Raw genomic sequence first — 19,738 nt, forward strand, 5'->3', positions numbered from 1 at the left:
CTTCTCTACTGCAAAATAAAGCCTGTTTTTAAGATCAGTGGGATGCCCTGTAATGCAGCCAAAGCTTCTAAAGATAGTCCTCAGAATGAACCTGATGTCTAAGCAAAGGTAGGTGCGGTGGGCCCGCCTGTAATCCCAGCGGCATGGGAGGCAGAGGCAGGAGAATCGTGAGTTCAAAGCCAGCCTCAGCAACTGCGAGGCGCTAAGCAACTCAGTGAGACCCTGTCTCTAAATAAAATACAAAATAGGTCTGGGGATGTGGCTCAGTGGTCGAAAGCCCCTGAGTTCAATCCCCAGTACTCCCTCCCCACTCCACTCCCCGCCCCCCCCCCAAAAAAAAAAAGTAAAGGTAGGCTTGCCTTGTACCAGGCACAGCGCTAATTGAATGAGATAGGTTTTCCCTTTTGTTTTTTTAGATTTTCCCTTGTAATGTGCACTAAAACCCTATGAGATCGTATCATTACTGTCTCTGTTCAACAGATGGGAAACCGAGGTTTAGGGAGGTTGTTATTCATGTATAACTACTCAGATCCTTCATGGGCAACGGCCCCTACTTCTGTTTGTAAGCTGAGAAAATAAAGAAAAAGGGGGCAGACCAAGTAGGAATATACTAAACACGTAAAAGTCATAAAGGAAACAACCAGCTGGCAGAAACGACCCCTTCGTCCTCCTTCCCGCCAGAGCTGAGTCTACAGCGTGGCCAGGACGCCTCCCAGCGGCCATCTCTATGCCTCCACGCTTCCGGTTTCGGGCTGGCGTCACTAGCGAGCGCCCAGACGGCCCGGGCCGCGGGCCTGCGTGTGGCGTGTGACGCAGGGGAGGAGGCGGGTCTTCCGGCCCCACTAAACCATTTCCGGCAGAAACCGGAAGACCGTCCCAGATGGCCTCGGGGCGGCCTGTGCGTAGAGCTGATCTCTGGGGCTGCTAGCCTTCCGGCGCTCTTTGGTCGCCTTATGCTGCGGGCTGCGGCCGCCTGCCTCCACTGGGATCGGCGGCGCTGAAGCGCCGGGGCAGCGTGCGACATGTCTTCGGGCCTCCGCGCTGCCGACTTCCCCCGCTGGAAGCGCCACATTGCGGAGGAGCTGAGGCGCCGGGACCGGCTGCAGAGGCAGTCGTTCGAGGAGATCATCCTGCAATGTGAGCAGTGCCGGCGCAGGCCGGGAGAGGGGCGGGCGGGCGAATCCGCCTGGGGCCCGCGAGAACCCAAGGCCGAGCCCCAGGCCGCCCGCGCGCATGGCTGCCACCCCGGGTGCCTCGCGCCTCGGACGCTGCCAGTCTCCCTGAAGCCTTTTTCTTCCTTCGTTTCACCCTTGGGGGTCGTTGTGTAGGGTCCCCTACCGAGTCTTGTGTGCACTGTGGGCAGGTGCCTTGAGTCTGCACGCCGTCCTCGCTGATGAGGCAGGCATTGGTTGACATCAGGCGCCAACGGGAGGGGTCAGCATCGTTGCCTAGTGTCCTAGAGCGTGTGGCCATTGGCTTCTGAGGGTCCTTTGCCCTTATTCCAACTCGGTGTTCTTAGTAGGGAGGAAGGTACCCTCTGCTGTTGATGCAAAACCACCAGCGGGAAAGTGGATTTCTTCACCACCACCTCTTGCCTTTTAAGGGTACAGAAGTGTTTCTCGCTCTCAGATACGTCCTAACGAATAGATCCTTGCCCACCTCCCCAAGTTACAACTTACTTGCACATTTGGGGGAAACAGCCGCCACTCCTCTTGCCTGAGGATTGATGAGAGGATTCAAAGTACAAATAATTGCCTGTTATTGAATTCTGATTGTGTTAAGTCAATGGTGTTCAAATACAGCTGCATTAGAATCACCTGGGGATTTTTAAAAAGCATCCCCACTTAATAGATACAGCAAATTAGAGGGGCTGGGGCTATAGCTCCATGGCAGAGCGAGTCCTGAGGCACTGGGTTCGATCCCTAGCACCTCATAAAAATAAACAAAGGCATGCTGCCCATCTACAACTACAAAAATAAAAAAGTATTGCAGAGCCCAAGCCACACCCCAGATCAACTAAACCAAAGTAAATGGAAGTAGAAAGAACACAGGTGTATCTGGAGGTTTTTTGGTGGTATTGAGGACTGAACTGGGTGCTTCACCTATGCTAGGCAAGTGCCCTATTGCTATGCTAGAATATGTATTTTGAAATTGGGTCTTACTAAGTTGCCCAGGGTGTGTCCTTGAATTTGCAATTCTCCTGCCTTAGCCTCACCAGTCTCTGGGATTACAGGCCGCTACACCCAGCTGGTATTGGCATTTTAGGATGCTTCCCAAATTATTCTGGTATGCAGACAAGTTTGAGTACTGTGGTGAATAATTGGCATCTTTGAAATTTGGTGGAGCAAGTTTTACTGTTGCCATTTTTTTACATCTGAGAAAATTAAGGCCAATAGTAAAACAATTATTTGGGGTTGCATAGCAGATTAATGGTGGGGATGGGTTCACATTTAGGCTCATGATCCTTATCTTTTGCATTTGTTTTTCTTGCTGGAACTCCCAAGAAATGACCCTTTATTGCCTTCGCTGCCTCTGTCCTCTTTAAAAAGGGGAGCCCTTTAGGAAAAGGGAATGCTGTGCAACTGTCATGGTCAATTCTTAGAGAACTTGGGAGACCAGAACTATTTCAGAAGCATAGGAAGAAGCTCCTCTTATTCAGTGTGATTCTCTCATAGGTTATGTAACTTCAGTTCTTAGGTCTTGGCTGAGTGCTCATTGTTTAAAAGGTAATACATTTAGTTGGGTCAGAGTCCCCACTTGTCCCTTTACTTTTTCAGTTAACTTTTCTGAATCTGATTTGCTGTAGCTATAAAGTGGGGATGAAGCTTGCTCTGCTGCTTCATAAAAGCAGTGCTGTGTTTAAGTGCTTTGAAAGCCATCTTTATAATAATTTATAAATGTAAGGTGCTCATAACCCCATAGACATCAATTGAATGTTTTTCTGCACTTCAAAAATGGATATGGTGGGCTGGAGTTTTGGCTCAGTTGTGGAGCGTTCGCCTAGCATGCATGAGGCATCGAGTTCAATTCTTAGCACCTCATATTAAATAAATAAAAGGTCCATCAACAACTTAAAAAAGAAGAATTAAAAAAATTTTTTAAATTCATGACAAGTCGGGGGGATGTAGAGCAGTCAGAACAAGAGATTGGAGATGGAAAGAGTGCTTTTTTTGGGGGGGCACTGGGGATTGAATTCAGAGGCACTCAACCCTGAGCCACATCCCAGCCCTATTTTGTATTTTGTTTTTTTAATATTTAGTTTTTAGTTTTAGGTGGACACGATATCTTTATGTGGTGTTGAGGATCGAACCCAGAGCCCCGCACATGCCAGGCGAGCGCGCTACTTCTTGAGCCACATCCCCAGCCCTATTTTGTATTTTCTTAAGAGACAGGGTCTCACTGAGTTGCTTAGCACCTCACTTGTGCTGAGGCTGGCTTTGAACTCGCTACCCTCCTGAGAGCATCCTGAGCAGCTGGGATTACAGGTGTGCGCCACTAAACTAATGGGTAGTGCCTGCTTGCAGGGCTTAGAGAAGAGATGGGGATGAGAAATTAGGAGGAGGCACAAGAGTGAGACACCTTGACTATTCAGACATTCTGTTTAAGCTGGAGGGTTGACATTTGGGGAGAACAGTTCCAGATGGATTGTACAAAACCAGTATTCCTCAAATCCCAGCCTTCCCAAGCCAGTTAAGTTTTCACGTTCCATCAGCCTGGAGTTCCCTGTTTAATCCTTGCCAGAACTTGAAGAGAAAGATGAAGAAGCTTTGTGGGGAGGCTTCCCTGATTTCTGGCCTTGTTTGTAGTAAAGGGAACCTCTGGAAAGAAGCCCTTTTGAATACCTTGTGTCTTGGTGATCTCCAAGGGTGGAATTGCTTTCCTTCCTGTTCAGCTGCACTGATCTGTTCAACCAGCATAAGGGAAGAAAGTGTCTTGTTTCTGCCCAGGAGTTCTATTTTCAGATATCAAGGAGAAACTAGAGTCAAGATAGAGAAGCTCTTTTAACGGGAAGGGTTGCTAATATAAGTCTTGTCAAAATTTTGTTTTGGAGCAGTTTTTATCTCAAGACTTACAGGGTTTGTAATCACCTCCTTCAAATGTAGCTGTTCTGTAAGGTTTCCATGGTCAGTTTCTTGTTCTGCTTCATGCTCACCAGATGGTACCCCAGAGGGTAGCACTTCGACATGCTGAGCTGAAGAAACAGTTTCAGAATCCAGGTCTCCCTAATCTTCCCTGGTTTCTCCCCCAAGCACAGGGAGGGGCTCTCTTATCAAACTGAGAAAACTTTCCAAAAGAAATTGGATTGTTTTAAACTCCCTCCCTAGCAATTTCATCAATATAACTAGGAAAGATTAACCACACCCAGACAGGCTTTTATCTCGAGATTACCTGGGAGACATCTGTAAAATAAGACACTCTTGCCTTTCTCCATTTCCCTCTCCCCTGTGAAGAAGGGTATTAAGCTTCTACCATATGTTCCTTCTATTATGTGTTTCATATAACCCCATATTAATAAATTTAATGGACTTCTGTTGATCTCATTTTTTATAACAGGGGTTATTTGCCATGACCTTCCAATGAGGATAGTGTCCCCCTCATTCTGTTAGTGTAACAACCTGCTTTTACAAACTCTCATTGTCAGTAAGAAAAATCTATAAATTTCTCGTCTTACTCTTTCATATGTTGGCTCCAACCTTTATTTTCAGCTACTTAACAGAAAATTATGCTGTTCCTTCTTCCTGAACCATCTTCTTCTTTTGAGACCTAACTCATGTCATCACCCGTGAAACCATCCATGAAAACAAGTCATTATTCTCTGGACCTTTTTATAATTTACCACGTTAGATCTGGACTCCTTCCTATTAAGGACTCTCATTTGTGTTTGTATTCATAGTGCACAGTGTCCTGATCTAAACGGTAGTCATATTTGCCAAATTCAAGTGCTTCTGTATTACTTAAAGGTGCATAGCGTTATTTCTGAACTATTTCTTGTGTATATAGATAACAAGTTGCTGGAAAAGTCGGATCTTCATTCAGTGTTGGCCCAGAAACTACAAGCTGAAAAGCATGATATACCAAACAGGCATGAAATAAGGTATTTTGAAACTAATCTTTATTATTTATGTCATTGTCTTTAGCATTTGTCTCAGTTCAGTTGTCACTTTTCTAAAAGCAAACCAAGTACTGTTTTCTTCTATGCTCCATTCCAGTTTTTGTCATCTCCTTTCAAATAAGAACTGCTAAAACCAAATAACTAAAAGCATTGTTTAAAAGATCCGTACATACCTAGAAGACTTACCAGAACAATGCTCTCAGCTTGAGAAATTTCTCAAGCAGTTCACGTGGTAACCCTAGGTCAGGTTATCTCCTAACCCGGGAATACTTAGAGATAAGTAAATATTCCTGAATAGATTTACAGAACTTTTGTTAAAATAGAATTGACTGGCAAATAAGCACAAATTGCCTTTTATACAGTAAGGTCTGTTTGATTCTTATTTAATGTTGATTTCAACCTTAGCTTGTGAAATCAAATTAGCAGGTTGCAACAAGCTTTTGTTTCTTCATTGTATTTTAAGAGAAAGTGTTTGCCCTGCTATGTTACATACACATGTTTATATAGGGTGTTTGAAATATTTACTCATGTATGTATTACTGTGTGTATACATTACTTAGGGTCATGTTCATAAAATCAAAGTCATGCTTCATCAAAGCAGCTTAAATGGGCTTATTCAAGAGTCTTACTGGCCTCTTTCCATGATGTTTGCACATTTGTTGGTCTGGAAACAGTGCCCATTATATTTATCTATTGCTTTATTCTTTTTGCACATCGATTAACACTTGGCAATTGTGAAAACAAAGCTAGAAATTTAAGGGTTTGTTGTTGTTTTAAGTGGTGGGTATGGCCTCATTGGGAATCTTCTGAGTAGTTGCCTGCCATCTGTGTCTCCTAATCTGACAAGATGGTCTCCTGGGAGGCGAGAGTGGGAAAGATCCCAAAGCACAGATAGTTTCCCCCGTCTGGGTTCCGTTTTTTGCTTAACAGTTCAGGAGATCTGTTACTTTCGCTCCTGGTGTTTCTTTCATAGTACTTAAGATATTAGTTACGATGTAAATAAATATCTGACAATTCTTTTGGCTAAATTTCACTGGGATAGTCAATTTATTGAAAGTCTTTTCCCACAAACATTATCTGTAATTTGTTTTATTCTCCTGATTATCTTGTTTCTATTAATGTGTCCTTGTTTTCCATGAGTCATCTATGGTTCCTTTCTCCCTCAATATCTTTCCCCTCCATGTATCCACTTAGTGCCCCAGGTTCTTTGCCCCACAGTCTCTCAATCTGTCCCTTAGTTTACATTTATTTTGCCATTAGCCCCTTTCTCTCATACCTGGACTTTGAAGAGTCTGCTCACTTCAGGCTTTTGTGACTGCAGTATGAACCGGGCACAAAGGGGTGTTTTGCTAGGGGTGTGTTAAAGATGTTCAGAGAAGATAAGTGCCTGGTTGATTTCCTTCCCTATGCCTCCTCTATCTCTCCTTGGGTCCTGCTCATTTCATTGTAATTAACCAGGAATTTCTATACCTGTACATCAGTTATTAGATTTTCCTTGTGTTTTCATCACTTTGCCTAGAGGCAAAATTCTGACTCTTCAGCCTGAGAGTAGTTTTCTAAGTATGGTCCCGAATGAGTATCATCATCTGGGAAGTTGTTAAGAAGTGGGGGGGGGGTCCTTTGTTTTTTTGGGCACTGGGGATTGAACCCAGGGGTGCTTTACCTCTGAGTTACATCCCTAGCCCCTTTTATTTTTTGAGACAGGATCTTGCTAACTTGCTGAGACTGTCCTCAAACTTTCGATCTTCCTCCTGCCTCAGCCTCCAGAGTTGCTGAGATTACAGGCGGATGCTGCAGTGCCTGGCTAGAAATAGATTCTTTGCCCCACCCCCAAGACATACAGAAATTTTAGTGATGGGTCCAGTAATCTCTTTATGTCCCAAGTTTTTAACTCTGAATATTTCAAGAAAACTGACACGGGAGCATTAAAATAGGTTGAAGATCATAATCTAGACTTCACACATAGTATTATATTCATGTCAATGGTGTTATAATTACTTTTGGGGGGCGGTGTGTGCTGAGGATTGAACCCAGGGCCTTGTGCATGTGAGGCAAGCACTCTACCAACTGAGCTATATCCCCAGCCCTTACATTGTTATTTTTAAATTATATGATTACATGTTGCATGTGGTATTTAAGTTTTACAGGTATTCCACATCTGGGATGATGGGACCAAAATTGGTTAAAAAAAAAAAAAACCCTGTAGGTGATTCTGATAACCTCTAAAGTCTGAGTGCCACTGCTTTCCTAGCCACTCTGAGGCCCTGTGAATGAGCAGATTCCCAGCACCTTTGAGCTTTTTTTTTTTTTTTTTTTTTAATGAGTAAAATAGGAAGTCTTTGACCAAAAACTTGTTTTTTTAATTTTTTAGTTTTCATTTTACAAATCTTTTTTTCTAGAATGCCAGTTCCTGGGGAGGAGGGGCCACATGTTTTGCTTCACATAGTCCATATTGCTTTGCATTTAAATGAAAGGATTTAGTACAATACCTTCTAATTGGTCTTCCTAATTTTAGATGGTTTCATGTAAGGCACGTTCCAGTGTCTAATCTCATGGTACTTCATGGGCTAATGTAGTAAAGTGCCAGGTCGCCTCAAAGGTGAGTCGTCTTGCTTAGATATGTAGCAGGTATTCATGTGGAGTTGGAGGGTGAAGTTAGGAGGATTATAATACTGCCTCCATCCCTCTTTTTTTAATTATTTTTACTTTTATTTTTTAGTTGTTGATAGACCTTTATTTTATTTAGTTATATGTGGTGCTGAGAGTTGAACCCACTGCCTCACACGTGCCAGGCAAGTGCACTACCTCTGAGCCCCAACCCCTCCTTCCCTCCTTTTTATTATGTTACAGGTCATATGTAATGGGCTGCTCTCCCCTCTCCCTTCAGAATGGGTATCTTGGCTTGCCTTCTATGAGCTTTCGTTGAGCATTAGATTTACCTGCTTACTCAGTATGGTCTGGTAATGCTCCTCTGTAGTTTCAGCCCAGACCCTCCTCCTGAGCTTAATTTCAAAATTCTAGTGTTTTGTTAAACCAAAACTCTTGAGGCTAGGGAATTCCTGAAATAAAAAGACTTCAGTTTTGAGGAGGGTAAAAGCCCTGCACCCTGCATGTATGCATCCCTTAGAGAGCTTTGGGATAGGAAGGTAGCCCATAAGGAGAACTCGTTGCTTTTGGACAGGTTGGGGTTCACAGTCCAGAAATTGTATTTGTAAACAGGGGATGGTGGCCCTGAGGGTTTGCTGTGATGAGATTTTTTTTTTTTTTTTTTTTTTTTAAAGAGTGAGAGACAGAGAGAGAGAGAATTTTTTAAATATTTATTTTTTAGTTTTCGGCGGGCACAACATCTTTGTTTTTGTATGTGGTGCTGAAGATCGAACCTGGGCCGCACGCATGCCAGGCGAGCGCGCTACCGCTTGAGCCACATCCCCCAGCCCGCTGTGATGGGATTTTAAGTCAGTTTTTCAAGGCCTCTCCCCAGGAGTTGGCATTCTAGAGAAAAGATTTATAAAATGAAAGCTGTTATAAGAAAGCCAAACTCTTGACCAAGGATTTTCTAGTTTACTTAACAATAAAATAAGGCTTCTGGTGTTTTGTTTGCAGCTAACTGTAGTTGACTGATTAGTTCCCTTATCTCTTTACCCTTTGACCTTTGGAAGGTAGGACATCTTAGAATTTTTCTTTGATCAGAGTGTACTGCTATTTTTGATATAATACAAATAATTTGCAATTTGTGTATTGGGGGGTTGCTGGGGATTGAACCCAGGGCCTTGTGCATGCAAGGCAAGCACTCTACCAACTGAGCTATACATCCCCAGCCTGCAAAGTTTTCAAAACTGAATTCACTCTTTTTTCGGGGAGTGATACCAGGGATTGAACTCAGGGGCACTTGACCACTGAGCTACATCCCCACCCATATTTTGTATTTTATTTAGAGACAGGGTCTCACTGAGTTACTTAGTGCCTCACTTTTGCTGAGGCTTGGCTTTGATCCTCCAGCCTCTGCCTCCCGAGCCGTTGGGATTACAGGCGTGTACCATCACACCTGGTGAATTCACTTCTGATCTAAACTCATTTTCTGAGGCTTCAGGAATATGCACGTGTAAGCCTTAACCTCTGGAGAGCTCCAAGCTACAGATTCTGGAACCCTTCCACTTGACATGCACATGGATGTCCACAGTTGATCTTTTTAGGCCTTCCCCAGACCTGCTGCACCCACCGTCTTGCCATTTCAGTAGACAGGCACCTGCCCTTTACCAATTGCTCAGATCAAAGGTCTTGATCATACTTGACCCCTGTCTTTCAGACCCTACCTCCAGTTCCAAGGCAGGTCTCTTCAAAATGAATTTGACACATCTCCCCATCTCCCTGCTGCCACCATAGTGTGAGCCTCAGAGCCTGCTAATGGGTCTCCCTGTTTCTGCCCCTGCCCTTTTGCAATCTGCTCAAATCCATCCAGTGGTCTTTGAACACGACCGTCCTCGGGGGGCTAAGGAGATTTGGCATGATCTCTGCACCTCTCCCTTAGCTCCTCTGTCCCTCCGCATCTGAGCTGTCACCCCACACACACACACCCTGTGCTTCCTCTCAGGCTTGCTCCATCCTCAGAGGGTCCTTCTCTTGAGTCCACCTGGCTTGTTCCTCATGGCTTTACTTTATTGTCCATCTGCTCGATTGGTTGTCAGCTGCATGAGCAGAGCTCCATAGTCCCTGTCTTCCTGGCACCAGCAGTACCTGATACATGATTGCCACTCAGGCACTTGGCAGTGAGTGGGCTGGTTGGCTGCTTTGTTCAGGAACCCAGCCGTTTATTCCTGCCCTGACTGGTTGTGGCATGGGGTGTTTGGTTTGCTATACCATGTGTCTCACAACTTCTACTTTTCCACGTATTACTGGGAACACTAAATGGTTTCTTAGCTAGGCTGATATGTACATGTTTGAAATTCTGGGGTTATTGTTCCATTGTCTAATTGGAGAGGTTTGAAGTTTGATTCCCCCCACCCTTTTTGCATATTTTCTTGATTTGGCTGGTGGTGATTAGTCCTGGACATGATGGCACATGGAATGACAGTCAACTACAAGAAATGGCTCAGCTGAGGATTAAACACCAGGAAGAACTGACTGAATTGCACAAGAAACGTGGGGAGGTAAAGACAACTCCTCTCCCATTCTGTCTTCTCTTTCAAGGGTTCTGTGGGGGAGATGGGAGATCAGCCACTTCCCTGGGAATTAGCAGCAGTCTAACTAAATTAGGCATTAAAAGCTCTCTTTGTGGGATTGAAAGAGTGGGGAAACACGAGGAAATGCACGGTCCTTCGTGGAGAGGTGAGCCATGGTCAAACCACCCAGTTACCATGCTTCAACAATGGTGTGAGAGACACAAGTGAGAAAGCTTTTGAGAACAAAAAGGGGCTTAGAGTTGGATTCACTAAAGATCTTTCTAATACTTATGAAACTTTTTGAGTGTGAACTCCAAAATTTCAGTTATTAGAAGGAGTCCTAGTTGTGTTTACCCTGGATGGTCATCAATGCAAAGCTCCAAATGAGAGAAGACAGTTAACTAGCAGTTCAGCCAAGTTGATGTGAGATCTGGAGGTAGACAGGTATTCTCAGCAAGAACCTGGTAGTCACCTAGAACACTTCCCAGTTCATCCACATCTCCCTCTGCAAGGGAACAGCAGACAGTTCCTAGGCACATTACGCATGCCCCCTCTGCCATTCACTACCTTTCTTGATACCTTTTCCCAATCCCTCAAACATACACCTTTCTTTATTAAAAATTAAGTGGACAGTCACCCACTATTGGTTTTCAAGTGAGGTTCTTTTTTCGAGTGACTTAGGAGAGTGTTCTCTGTCTCCCAGTTAGCTCAGTTGGTGATTGACCTGAACAACCAAATGCAGCAGAAGGACAGGGAGATGCAGATGAATGAAGCAAAGTGAGTAGAAACTTTTCCTCCTTAGGGTTTGGTGATTGGTTCACATGTTGTGTTTTGCTGTACCCTTTGAATGGGCATGTAACCAGTGGTAGCCACGCTGCAGCTAGCAAGTGTCTTATTCCAGTCAATGCAATCTGGGCCCTTTTTCTGTGCCAAGGAAAGGCAAGCTCAATGCCCTTAGGCCCCTAGGGTCCCAACATTCTCTAGGGAAATAACTGGCCCTTGCAAGGGTTCCAGAGCATTTGTAGTCCTCTCATGGTGGCCTTGTGTGGATGTTGGTGTCTTCCTGTGGTGGAGCTGAGGCTATACCGAGAGCTTGGGACTCACGGGTGGTGTGTAAGCAGGATCATTTTTGATCAGGAACAAGAAAACAGGGATTTGGAGTCTTAGCACCATAGAGCTGCAGAGCCTCACAAAAATACCTTGCGAGCACCTAAAGTTTCCCTTCCTTCAAATCCTACTTTTCTCAAAACTCTTGTTACTAGTCATTTGTGGGCAGGAGGAACCTTGCACTGGGTGTTTCGTAATAGGATTGTCCTGCACACCGTTGGTCCAGGTCTGGTGTGTGGCTCATGTTATGCTACTGGGCTAAGTTCACATAGTTGGCTTGCCCCCGTCCTCTGGCTGTAGTGCAGGACTCTGGCCAAGGACACTTCCTCTTCTGATGGCATGCTTTCAGAATTGCAGAATGTTTGCAGACTATCTCTGACTTGGAGACAGAGTGCTTGGACCTACGCAGCAAGCTTCAAGACCTTGAGGTAGCCAACCAGACCCTGAAGGACGAATACGATGCCCTGCAGATCACTTTTACTGCATTGGAGGAGAAACTGAGGAAAACTACTGAAGAAAACCAGGAGCTGGTCACTAGATGGATGGCCGAGAAAGCCCAGGAAGCCAACCGCCTCAATGCAGAGAACGAAAAGGACTCCAGGTGGGCATAGTCAGTGGTCTCCATTTTCAGCAAAGCAGAAGCTAGTTCTTTAAAAAGAAAACAACATACAAGTTGGGGGGTGAGAGTGTACCTGGCCTGTGCAGAACAGAAAACACTAACAGAATCACCAATAGTGATAGTGAGAATAAAAGAAATTTGCGTTTATAAGGATACTTAATATTGAGCCATGGAATACCTCCCAGAAGGGCAGGGCAGAGGCCTTCTGACCAACAGCCAGGAAGCACTCCCATCCTGTACACTAGGAGTTTGCATCTGTGTGGTAGAAATGAAGCTTTTTAGAAACCTGACCCCTATCCCCAATCTATGACATCCATGCTCAATGTCCACTGCCTTACATATGCTCCCATTCAAACGAGCAATACGGCTCTTAGAGCAATTTTATCCAGATGTGTTCTGACCAACCAATTCAAAAGCTTTTGGCACCAAACCCATGATACAACATGGGAAAGCTGGGAGAAGGGTATGATTCACCTAGAAAAGCAAAGAAAACTAGCTGATGCACTATTCACAGAAGCCCAGCAGAATTGAACCCTTTTCTAAAATCCCCATACCAGTAGTTCAGTACTTCATTTAGAAGACAGATTATAGGAAGAATCCTAAGGAGTAACTGAGCTTATGCCCTACCACATAATAAATCCACTTAGATGGGAAAGGCAGTGTAAAATCAAAGCCTTGGTCAAGTTAGAAAATTTGAGGGACTGTCTGTTTATTTTATGAAGAGTTCCTAAAAAGGAGTCTTGGAGGACTTTCCAAACATAAAAGTAATGATATTAAAGGGTGGCAGTTCAAAATTTTTTAGGTTTCTCAACATCACTGACACTAAAACAGTGAACCAGGAAATGCTCTCTTAAATATCCATCCATAATGGAGTCAATAATGAAAGATGAGCACAAAGCATAGGTGGTTCAGTGGTTGTGGTCAGTAAATACCACAGAAAGGGATGCTAGGGGGCAGGAGTACTGATAGTGTGGGGCTGCTGACTGCTTGAGGGCTGTTTGGAATAAGGAGGATCCTACCATTCTGGACTTGAGAGCCCCCTCTTGTTGGACTTTGTCCTAAGGAAGTAAGGGGACTTTTTGACAAACATTCATGATGGCATATTTTTCGTCAGTAGTAAAAAAAAAGATAGTGCATACCTTGGGGAACAATTAAACTGTGATATGTTCATGCAATGGAATTTTATAAAGCCATTTAAGATTATGTATTTTTTTTTAAATATTTTTTAATCGTAGTGGGACACAATACCTTTATTTATTTATTTTTAATATGGTGCTGAGGATCAAACCCAGGGCCTTGCACAAGCTAGGTGGTGCTCTGCCGCTGAGCCACAACCCCAGCACTAAGATGATGTATTTTAAGAATACTTGATACTGGGGCTGGGGATGTGGCTCAAGCGGTGGCGCGGTTGCCTGGCATGCGTGCGGCCCGGGTTCGATCCTCAGCACCACATAAAAATAAAGATGTTGTGTCCACCGAAAACTAAAAAATAAATATTAAAAAATTCTCTCTCTCAAAAAAAAAAAAAAGAATACTTGATACTGAGGCTGGGGTTGTGGCTCAGTGGTAGAGCACTTACCTAGCATGTATGAGGCACTGGGTTCAATTCTCAACACTGCTTATAAATAAATGAATAAAATAAAGGTCCACCAACAAAGAATACTTGATACCTAAAATACAGTGATATAACTGGAAATATGAAATATGTTGAGTGAAACGAACTATATTCATTTCATAACACCCCAGTTTTGTATGAAAGACTGGAGGGAATTATACTATTAATGATGTTTGGTTTTGGGGGTAAGATGTTTTGTTTTCTCATTTTATACTTCTATTTTTTCTAACTTGCTGAAGTTTCTACTGTGAAAAAATGAGTTTCTTCTATCATTTCTACCTCGCATTAACTGTAAGATAGTTGGGCTTATGGCATGGTGTTCTCAGGCGGTGTGAGGGTTGTGAGGGTCACAGGGTTGACAGGATGCTGCCAGGTGCCATGATCATCTCACTGAAGAGCCATTGGAAGGAGAAGCCTCTGAGCATCACAGGGAAAATGATGCTAACCTGACAAGACCGTTGTATATCTGCCCCTGTCCTTTCTTCCTCCCTTTGAAATGACTTCCAAGGATTGTGCCCTTAGACTATTGAAGGTGTGGGGCACCTGCAATAGTCAGAATCCCTGGAAGCCTACCCTCTGTGTTGCCTGCTTTCTGCCAAATCCCTCTGTCCTTGTCCCTACTTCTAGCAGCTTTTGTTGAGCTGGGCTGTGATGGAGCACACCGGAGAGCTTTTCATGTTCTGCCTCCTGCAAAAGACCATGTCCCCACAATTGGGCTCAATAGCTGCTAATGCTTTAAGATGCACCCGAGGGCTATCTGAACTATCAGGGAAATACCTGTCCTATCAGCTCCACTGATGAAGGCCTGGCTCAGGTGCTGTTCTCTTTTTTTCCTTATGAGTTTTTCACCCCTTGCCAGAATGGGGACATGAAGGCAGAGATGGGAGTAGGTTTCAGATGGTCTATCAACAAGTGCCATAACTTGGAGCAGCATAACTCCCTCCACATTCAGGTTCTGGTTTTCTATCAAAGGTAGTTTGTGGCTCTCCCAAATAAGAAAGTTTTTGTAAATTGTATATTTTATAATTTTTCCTTTGAGACTTAATTTTCATCCTAATGGAAGAAGCTTTTTCAAGCTATACCTTCATCTTGTCCCAGGATTTTGGTAGGCCACTTAACAGGACTTTTCCCAGTTGGAGAAATTGGCACTGTGGGAGAGGCCAAATAGAAGTTCTAGCGAGTTATTGATTGGAGCTCAAAAGCAGGGCTGGAGTTCCAGGTTGGGGGCATTCACAGATGAGTAAAATTGCCAAGGAAGGGAGAACAAGGTTGCCAAGGTGAGCTCCTGAAGTTAGGACACTAACTGAAGTTAAGGAGGGGTGGATGAGGCTATTTTACATTCCCAGTTAGCTGTGGATCCCAGTTAGCCATGGTTAGCTTTTGTCAGTTAAAAGTTATGTACACTTTGACAGTTGAATTTCATTAGACCTCACTTGCCTTATCTGTACAGGGGAAGTAACAGTGCAGTTAGCCCTCAGAATCAATAGGCTCAACATCTGTGGACTGCTTAGGGAAAAATTGTGGGTTTGTACTGAGGATGTAAAGACCCTCTGTTCCTGTCTCTATCCTAACCCATAGAGTGTACCAATTATTTTCATTGCATTTATATTGTAGTAGGTATTATAAATCATCTAGAGATGATTTATAGTATATAGGACGATGTGCCTAAGTTCTCTGCACATACTGTACCATTTGGCATAAGAGACTTGAGCATCTCTGGATTGTTTTATCTGTGTGTGTGGGGGGGGGGGTTGTCCTAGAACCAATCCCACACAGATACTAGGGGACAACTCTACTTACCTCAAAGGGTATTAGAAGAATTTAATTAATTGATCCATAAGATGATTAAACCATGCCAAGTACAAGTAAGTCCTAAGTCAATCTTTACTATTCTTGATCATGCTGTGGGTGTCTTAATATAGTACTTTCTAAGACTGCTGCAAAAAGCTGTTGTGGCCCTGATCAGCCTTCAATAAACCTGAAGTGCCTTCTGTCCTAAGAGGCCCTGGCCCCAGCAGGTGACCTCCTTCCTTGCTAGTTCACCTACTTCCTCTTATAACATGATCTCTCCTCTAGGCATTCCTTTGAAACCCTTTATAATGGGGAGTATGTTGAGTTTGAGACTTTGGGTGTCTTGGCCAGGGTAGCTGCTGTTTTGTATGCACTGAATGTTCAAATGTGCTATCAAAACTAGCAGTTTATTGCAAGTGAAGCCTCCATGTTTTCCTTACACAAACATAAATGATGAGCTTTTTTTTATTTTTATAAATAGGAGACGGCAAGCCCGGCTGCAGAAAGAGCTTGCTGAAGCAGCAAAGGAACCACTGCCAGTTGAACAGTAAGTAAAGACCAATCTAAACTGTGTTCTTAAATGATTTTAAGAGACAAATGGTTTATTCCTATATAGTCACTTTAAAGATATTAGAAAAGAAAACTGAAGCCTGGCATGGTGGCACACACCTGTAATCCCAGCAGCTAGAGAGGCTGAGGGAGAAGGATCACAAATCCTTTTTTGAGGCTGGCTTTGAATTCATGATCCCCCTGCCTCAGCCTCCCAAGCCATTGGTATTACAGGCGTGTGCTACCACCCCTTGCAAGGATTGTAATTCAAAGTCAGCCTCAGCAATTTAGCAAGACCCTGCCTCAAAATAAAATATAAAAAGGCCCGGGGATGTGGCTCAATGGTTTAGCACTGCTGGGTTCAATCCCCAGTTGGGGGGTGGCGGGGGACAAAAGGCAAAAAGTCAAAACATAATTCTGCCACCCAGAAAGTAACACCCACTCGACCATTTTAATTTTATTTTGGTGGTTTCTGATTCCTCAATTAAAAATGAGGTAGAGTCAAAACTGTTTTAGAAAATATGACTTTCCAAAAAGTTGTTTCTGTTTACACTCCTCAGCTGAGTGTGGATCCAGCTTTCTATGCCTGGGAGGCCTCATCATGTATCTGTCTGCTGTTTTCAAGTGTAGCCTAGTGACTAGGTGAGGCATGATTTAGAGGGCTACAGTATCCTACCCCAGGTCACCCAGGAAGGGCCTGCACAGGGTGCATACCTGAGAACTTTGGCTAGAGGTTCTTTTCATCTTTGCTTCCTTAAGAGTCAAACCCTCTTTTTAAAGGCTAGTTGGCGAGTCCTAGTATTTTCTCATGGTCCTGGGCCTGTGCAAAGATCCAGGAAATTTAGGAACCCAAGATTCTCTTTGAAACTGCATCATTGTAGGCTCAGTTCATGTTTGGGCCTCTTGCCCTCTGTATAATTCTGTTGTCCTCTTAGCCTAGGTGACTCTCACAAATCTACATCTGTGAAAACCAGCCAAGAAGGAAATCAGGCACAGCCTTGTTCTCATTATTCTTCTCTATATCCTGGCCAAGAATGTGGAGCAATTATACATAATGCTAGAATAAATAAAAGAAGACAAATTTACTTTGACATGGTTTAACTTGCTTGGTAACAAGTTCTTAAGTATATATTCATATAATCCAGATAATTAATCAAAGAAAAGGAAAAATCTTGCTTTCAAGTTCTTGAGTCCCAATAGTAAGTGATGAAATCTTGGCCTGTTACACTTTATTATTTTACTTCTCCATGAAGATTGTGGCTCAGTAGGAGGTCATTAAAACCAAAATAATTATTGCCTTCCCCCAGTCAGGAAAGACATAGCCTGTAAAAATATGGAAGAAGGGGAATTCCAGAGGTGCTTTGCATCCAGTGGAATAAACAGCAAAAACAGCGTGTTCCTTTAACAGGTGCTCTCCCTTGGAATGTGATGGATTCCCCAAATGTCAGAAACACTGAGAACTTAAACAAAGCCTGTGTTATCCAGAGTCAAATATGAATGGTGATTAGTGTTTGCTCTTTTTTTTTTTTTTTAAAGAGAGAGAGGAGAGAGAGAGAGAGAGGGGAGAGAGAATTTTTTAATATTTATTATTTTTTAGTTCTCGGCGGACACAACATCTTTGTTGGTATGTGGTGCTGAGGATCGAACCCGGGCCGCACGCATGCCAGGCGAACGCGCTACCGCTTGAGTCACATCCCCGGCCCCTAGTGTTTGCTCTTGAAAACTATTCTCAGTTGGCATTTTGGATCTGTTTTAATGGGTTTTTGTTTGTTTTGGTGCTGGGGATTGAACCCAGGGCCTCACATGGGCTAGGCAGGCACTCTACCAGTAAGCTACATCTCCAGCCCCAGTGTTCTGGATCTGAACAGGTTAAATGTTTCTTTTCACATTTATCTGTAGTGGGAGAGCTTCCCTTTTCTCTAGAGACCCTTTTACCATATCTCTTATAGCCAAGTGTCATAGGTTGTGATTAGAAATGTAATGGCCTTTGCAGAACTGATTCTCTACAAAGCCCCTGATTATCAGAATAAACCTCTTGCTCTTCGTTCCAGGGATGATGACATTGAAGTCATTGTGGATGAGACCTCAGAGCACACAGAGGAGACCTCGCCTGTGCGAGCTATCAGCAGAGCAGCCACGTGAGTAGATGGGTGAACAGGGGACAAGTGGAAGTTTGATAGCATATTTATGGGCATAGCGAGAACATAAATATGCCCACACCTCCAACCCTCTTGGTGGAATAGCTAGCATCTTATATACCACCATGGAGAACACCCAGTTTGTCTGGTTCACCTCCACCTAATGGGAATGGGAGGGAAGCAGAACATAGGTGGGTGTCTTCCTAAAAGATTTCCAGTTAAACCTTATTAAACAGAATGACCAGATCTCGGGGCTCAAGGATTTTTTTTTTTTTTTTTTTTTCTGTTTGCTAAAGCAAGACTAAAAGAGTGGGGATTGGTTATTAACACTCTGAAATTGTTAGGTCAGTTAGATTAAATTCCTTGTCTAAGGTTTTGTTTCCAGGCAAATTAGTTCAATATTAGGGAACCTTGTTTCTTTTCAAACTTCTACCTTCCCATTATTTCCTGGTGGTTCAAATACTGTGAGTTTTTCTTGGCTGAATTTTGGGTACTAAGTGGGAAAAATACTCCTAGGTACTTGTTTTATGGGCTGTTTTAATTGATAATTTGGGCGAAATGTTTCTAAGGTTTAAACCTATCCTCCCCTCCTCTTTAGTAAGCGACTCTCGCAGCCTGCTGGAGGCCTTCTGGATTCTATCACTAATATCTTTGGGTAGGTTAGAAGACCTTCACCTTTCCTTTTTTAAATGTGTGTAAATATACCTAAGCATATGTATATGATTTATTATTTTTTAATTGTACACCAGAATTTCAGTGGTGCAGCAAATACAGATACCTTAATTTTGGCCATTCATGTAGCTTCTTTCTTTTTTCCCCAACTTCTTTCTCTTAATCTCGCTTTGTGCTGATCTCTGGCCTTTCCCTTTAGTCTGTCCGAGTCTCCCCTTTTGGGGCACCATTCTTCTTCTGATGCTGCCAGGTGAAAGTATTACCCTCTTAGCCAAGCATGTGAGTGTGGGTCATTGAAAGTCACGCTGATCACGCTGCACTGCCCGCAGTCATCAGATGTCCACGTGCTAACCAGAGCGCTTTGCATGCTCCCAGGAATGAATGCTGGAAGCCCCCCAATCTGGGCAGTAAAGTGGAGCTCCTTGTATAGTCATCATGCTCTTGGCCTCTTTCTTTGGCATGCATTCGACTCCACCTTGACCACAGTGTATGCTGGGGGTGATTGTAACTAGGCATAGAAATCATCTTAAAATAGTGTTATGAAACACCAAAGAGATACTTCTGAGCTAGCTGTTAATTTAGTTGGAAAAAGTTCCTAGCAGTTAGCAAGGTAAGTGATCTTACAGGGCAGCTTTTTAGTGCTGTTTGGGAGCCCATGAGTTAGAATGCAGTAGAGTGAGGAATGCGTTGACACACTCCTGTTGCCCTCTGCATGAGGGTGCTTCTTATGGTTTGAAGGGTCTGGAAGGAAAAAGCTATTGACAAAGATAGCCTGCTTAAGCAAGATCATCTTTAAGGCCTTTCTGACGGCTTGAAGAGTAGTGATCCTGTGCAGTCTTGTCTAATATTTACCTTTGTGTTATTCTTTAGGAGACGCTCTGTCTCTTCCTTTCCAGTCCCCCAGGATAATGTGGATACTCATCCTGCTTCTGGTAAAGATGTGAGGGTACCAACTACTGCCTTATGTGTCTTTGT

General features: G+C 43.6%; 1 protein-coding gene across 3 annotated transcripts in view; it reads left to right on the forward strand.

The window, feature by feature from the left end:
- The first annotated feature begins 869 nt into the window (after positions 1-869).
- The window catches only part of ATG16L1 (autophagy related 16 like 1), a 36,939-nt gene continuing 18,070 nt past the window's right edge, over positions 870-19,738 (forward strand). For 2 of the 3 annotated variants that reach the window (XR_014018095.1, XM_081261876.1), the window contains exons 1-10: positions 870-1,137; positions 5,002-5,095; positions 10,155-10,260; positions 10,976-11,049; positions 11,729-11,980; positions 15,886-15,951; positions 18,005-18,091; positions 18,690-18,746; positions 18,963-19,013; positions 19,634-19,736. Coding sequence is in view for 2 of the 3 variants with exons in the window: in XM_081261876.1 (XP_081118002.1) it covers positions 1,023-1,137; positions 5,002-5,095; positions 10,155-10,260; positions 10,976-11,049; positions 11,729-11,980; positions 15,886-15,951; positions 18,005-18,091; positions 18,690-18,746; positions 18,963-19,013; positions 19,634-19,736 (1,005 nt within the window). In the remaining variant the exon portion in view is untranslated. The remainder of the gene's footprint in view (positions 1,138-5,001; positions 5,096-10,154; positions 10,261-10,975; positions 11,050-11,728; positions 11,981-15,885; positions 15,952-18,004; positions 18,092-18,689; positions 18,747-18,962; positions 19,014-19,633; positions 19,737-19,738) is intronic. The other variant, XM_081261877.1, reaches the window with a different exon arrangement.

Source organism: Spermophilus citellus (assembly GCF_964194105.1).
Source record: "Spermophilus citellus genome assembly, chromosome: 11".
NCBI classification, from domain to species: domain Eukaryota; kingdom Metazoa; phylum Chordata; class Mammalia; order Rodentia; family Sciuridae; genus Spermophilus; species Spermophilus citellus.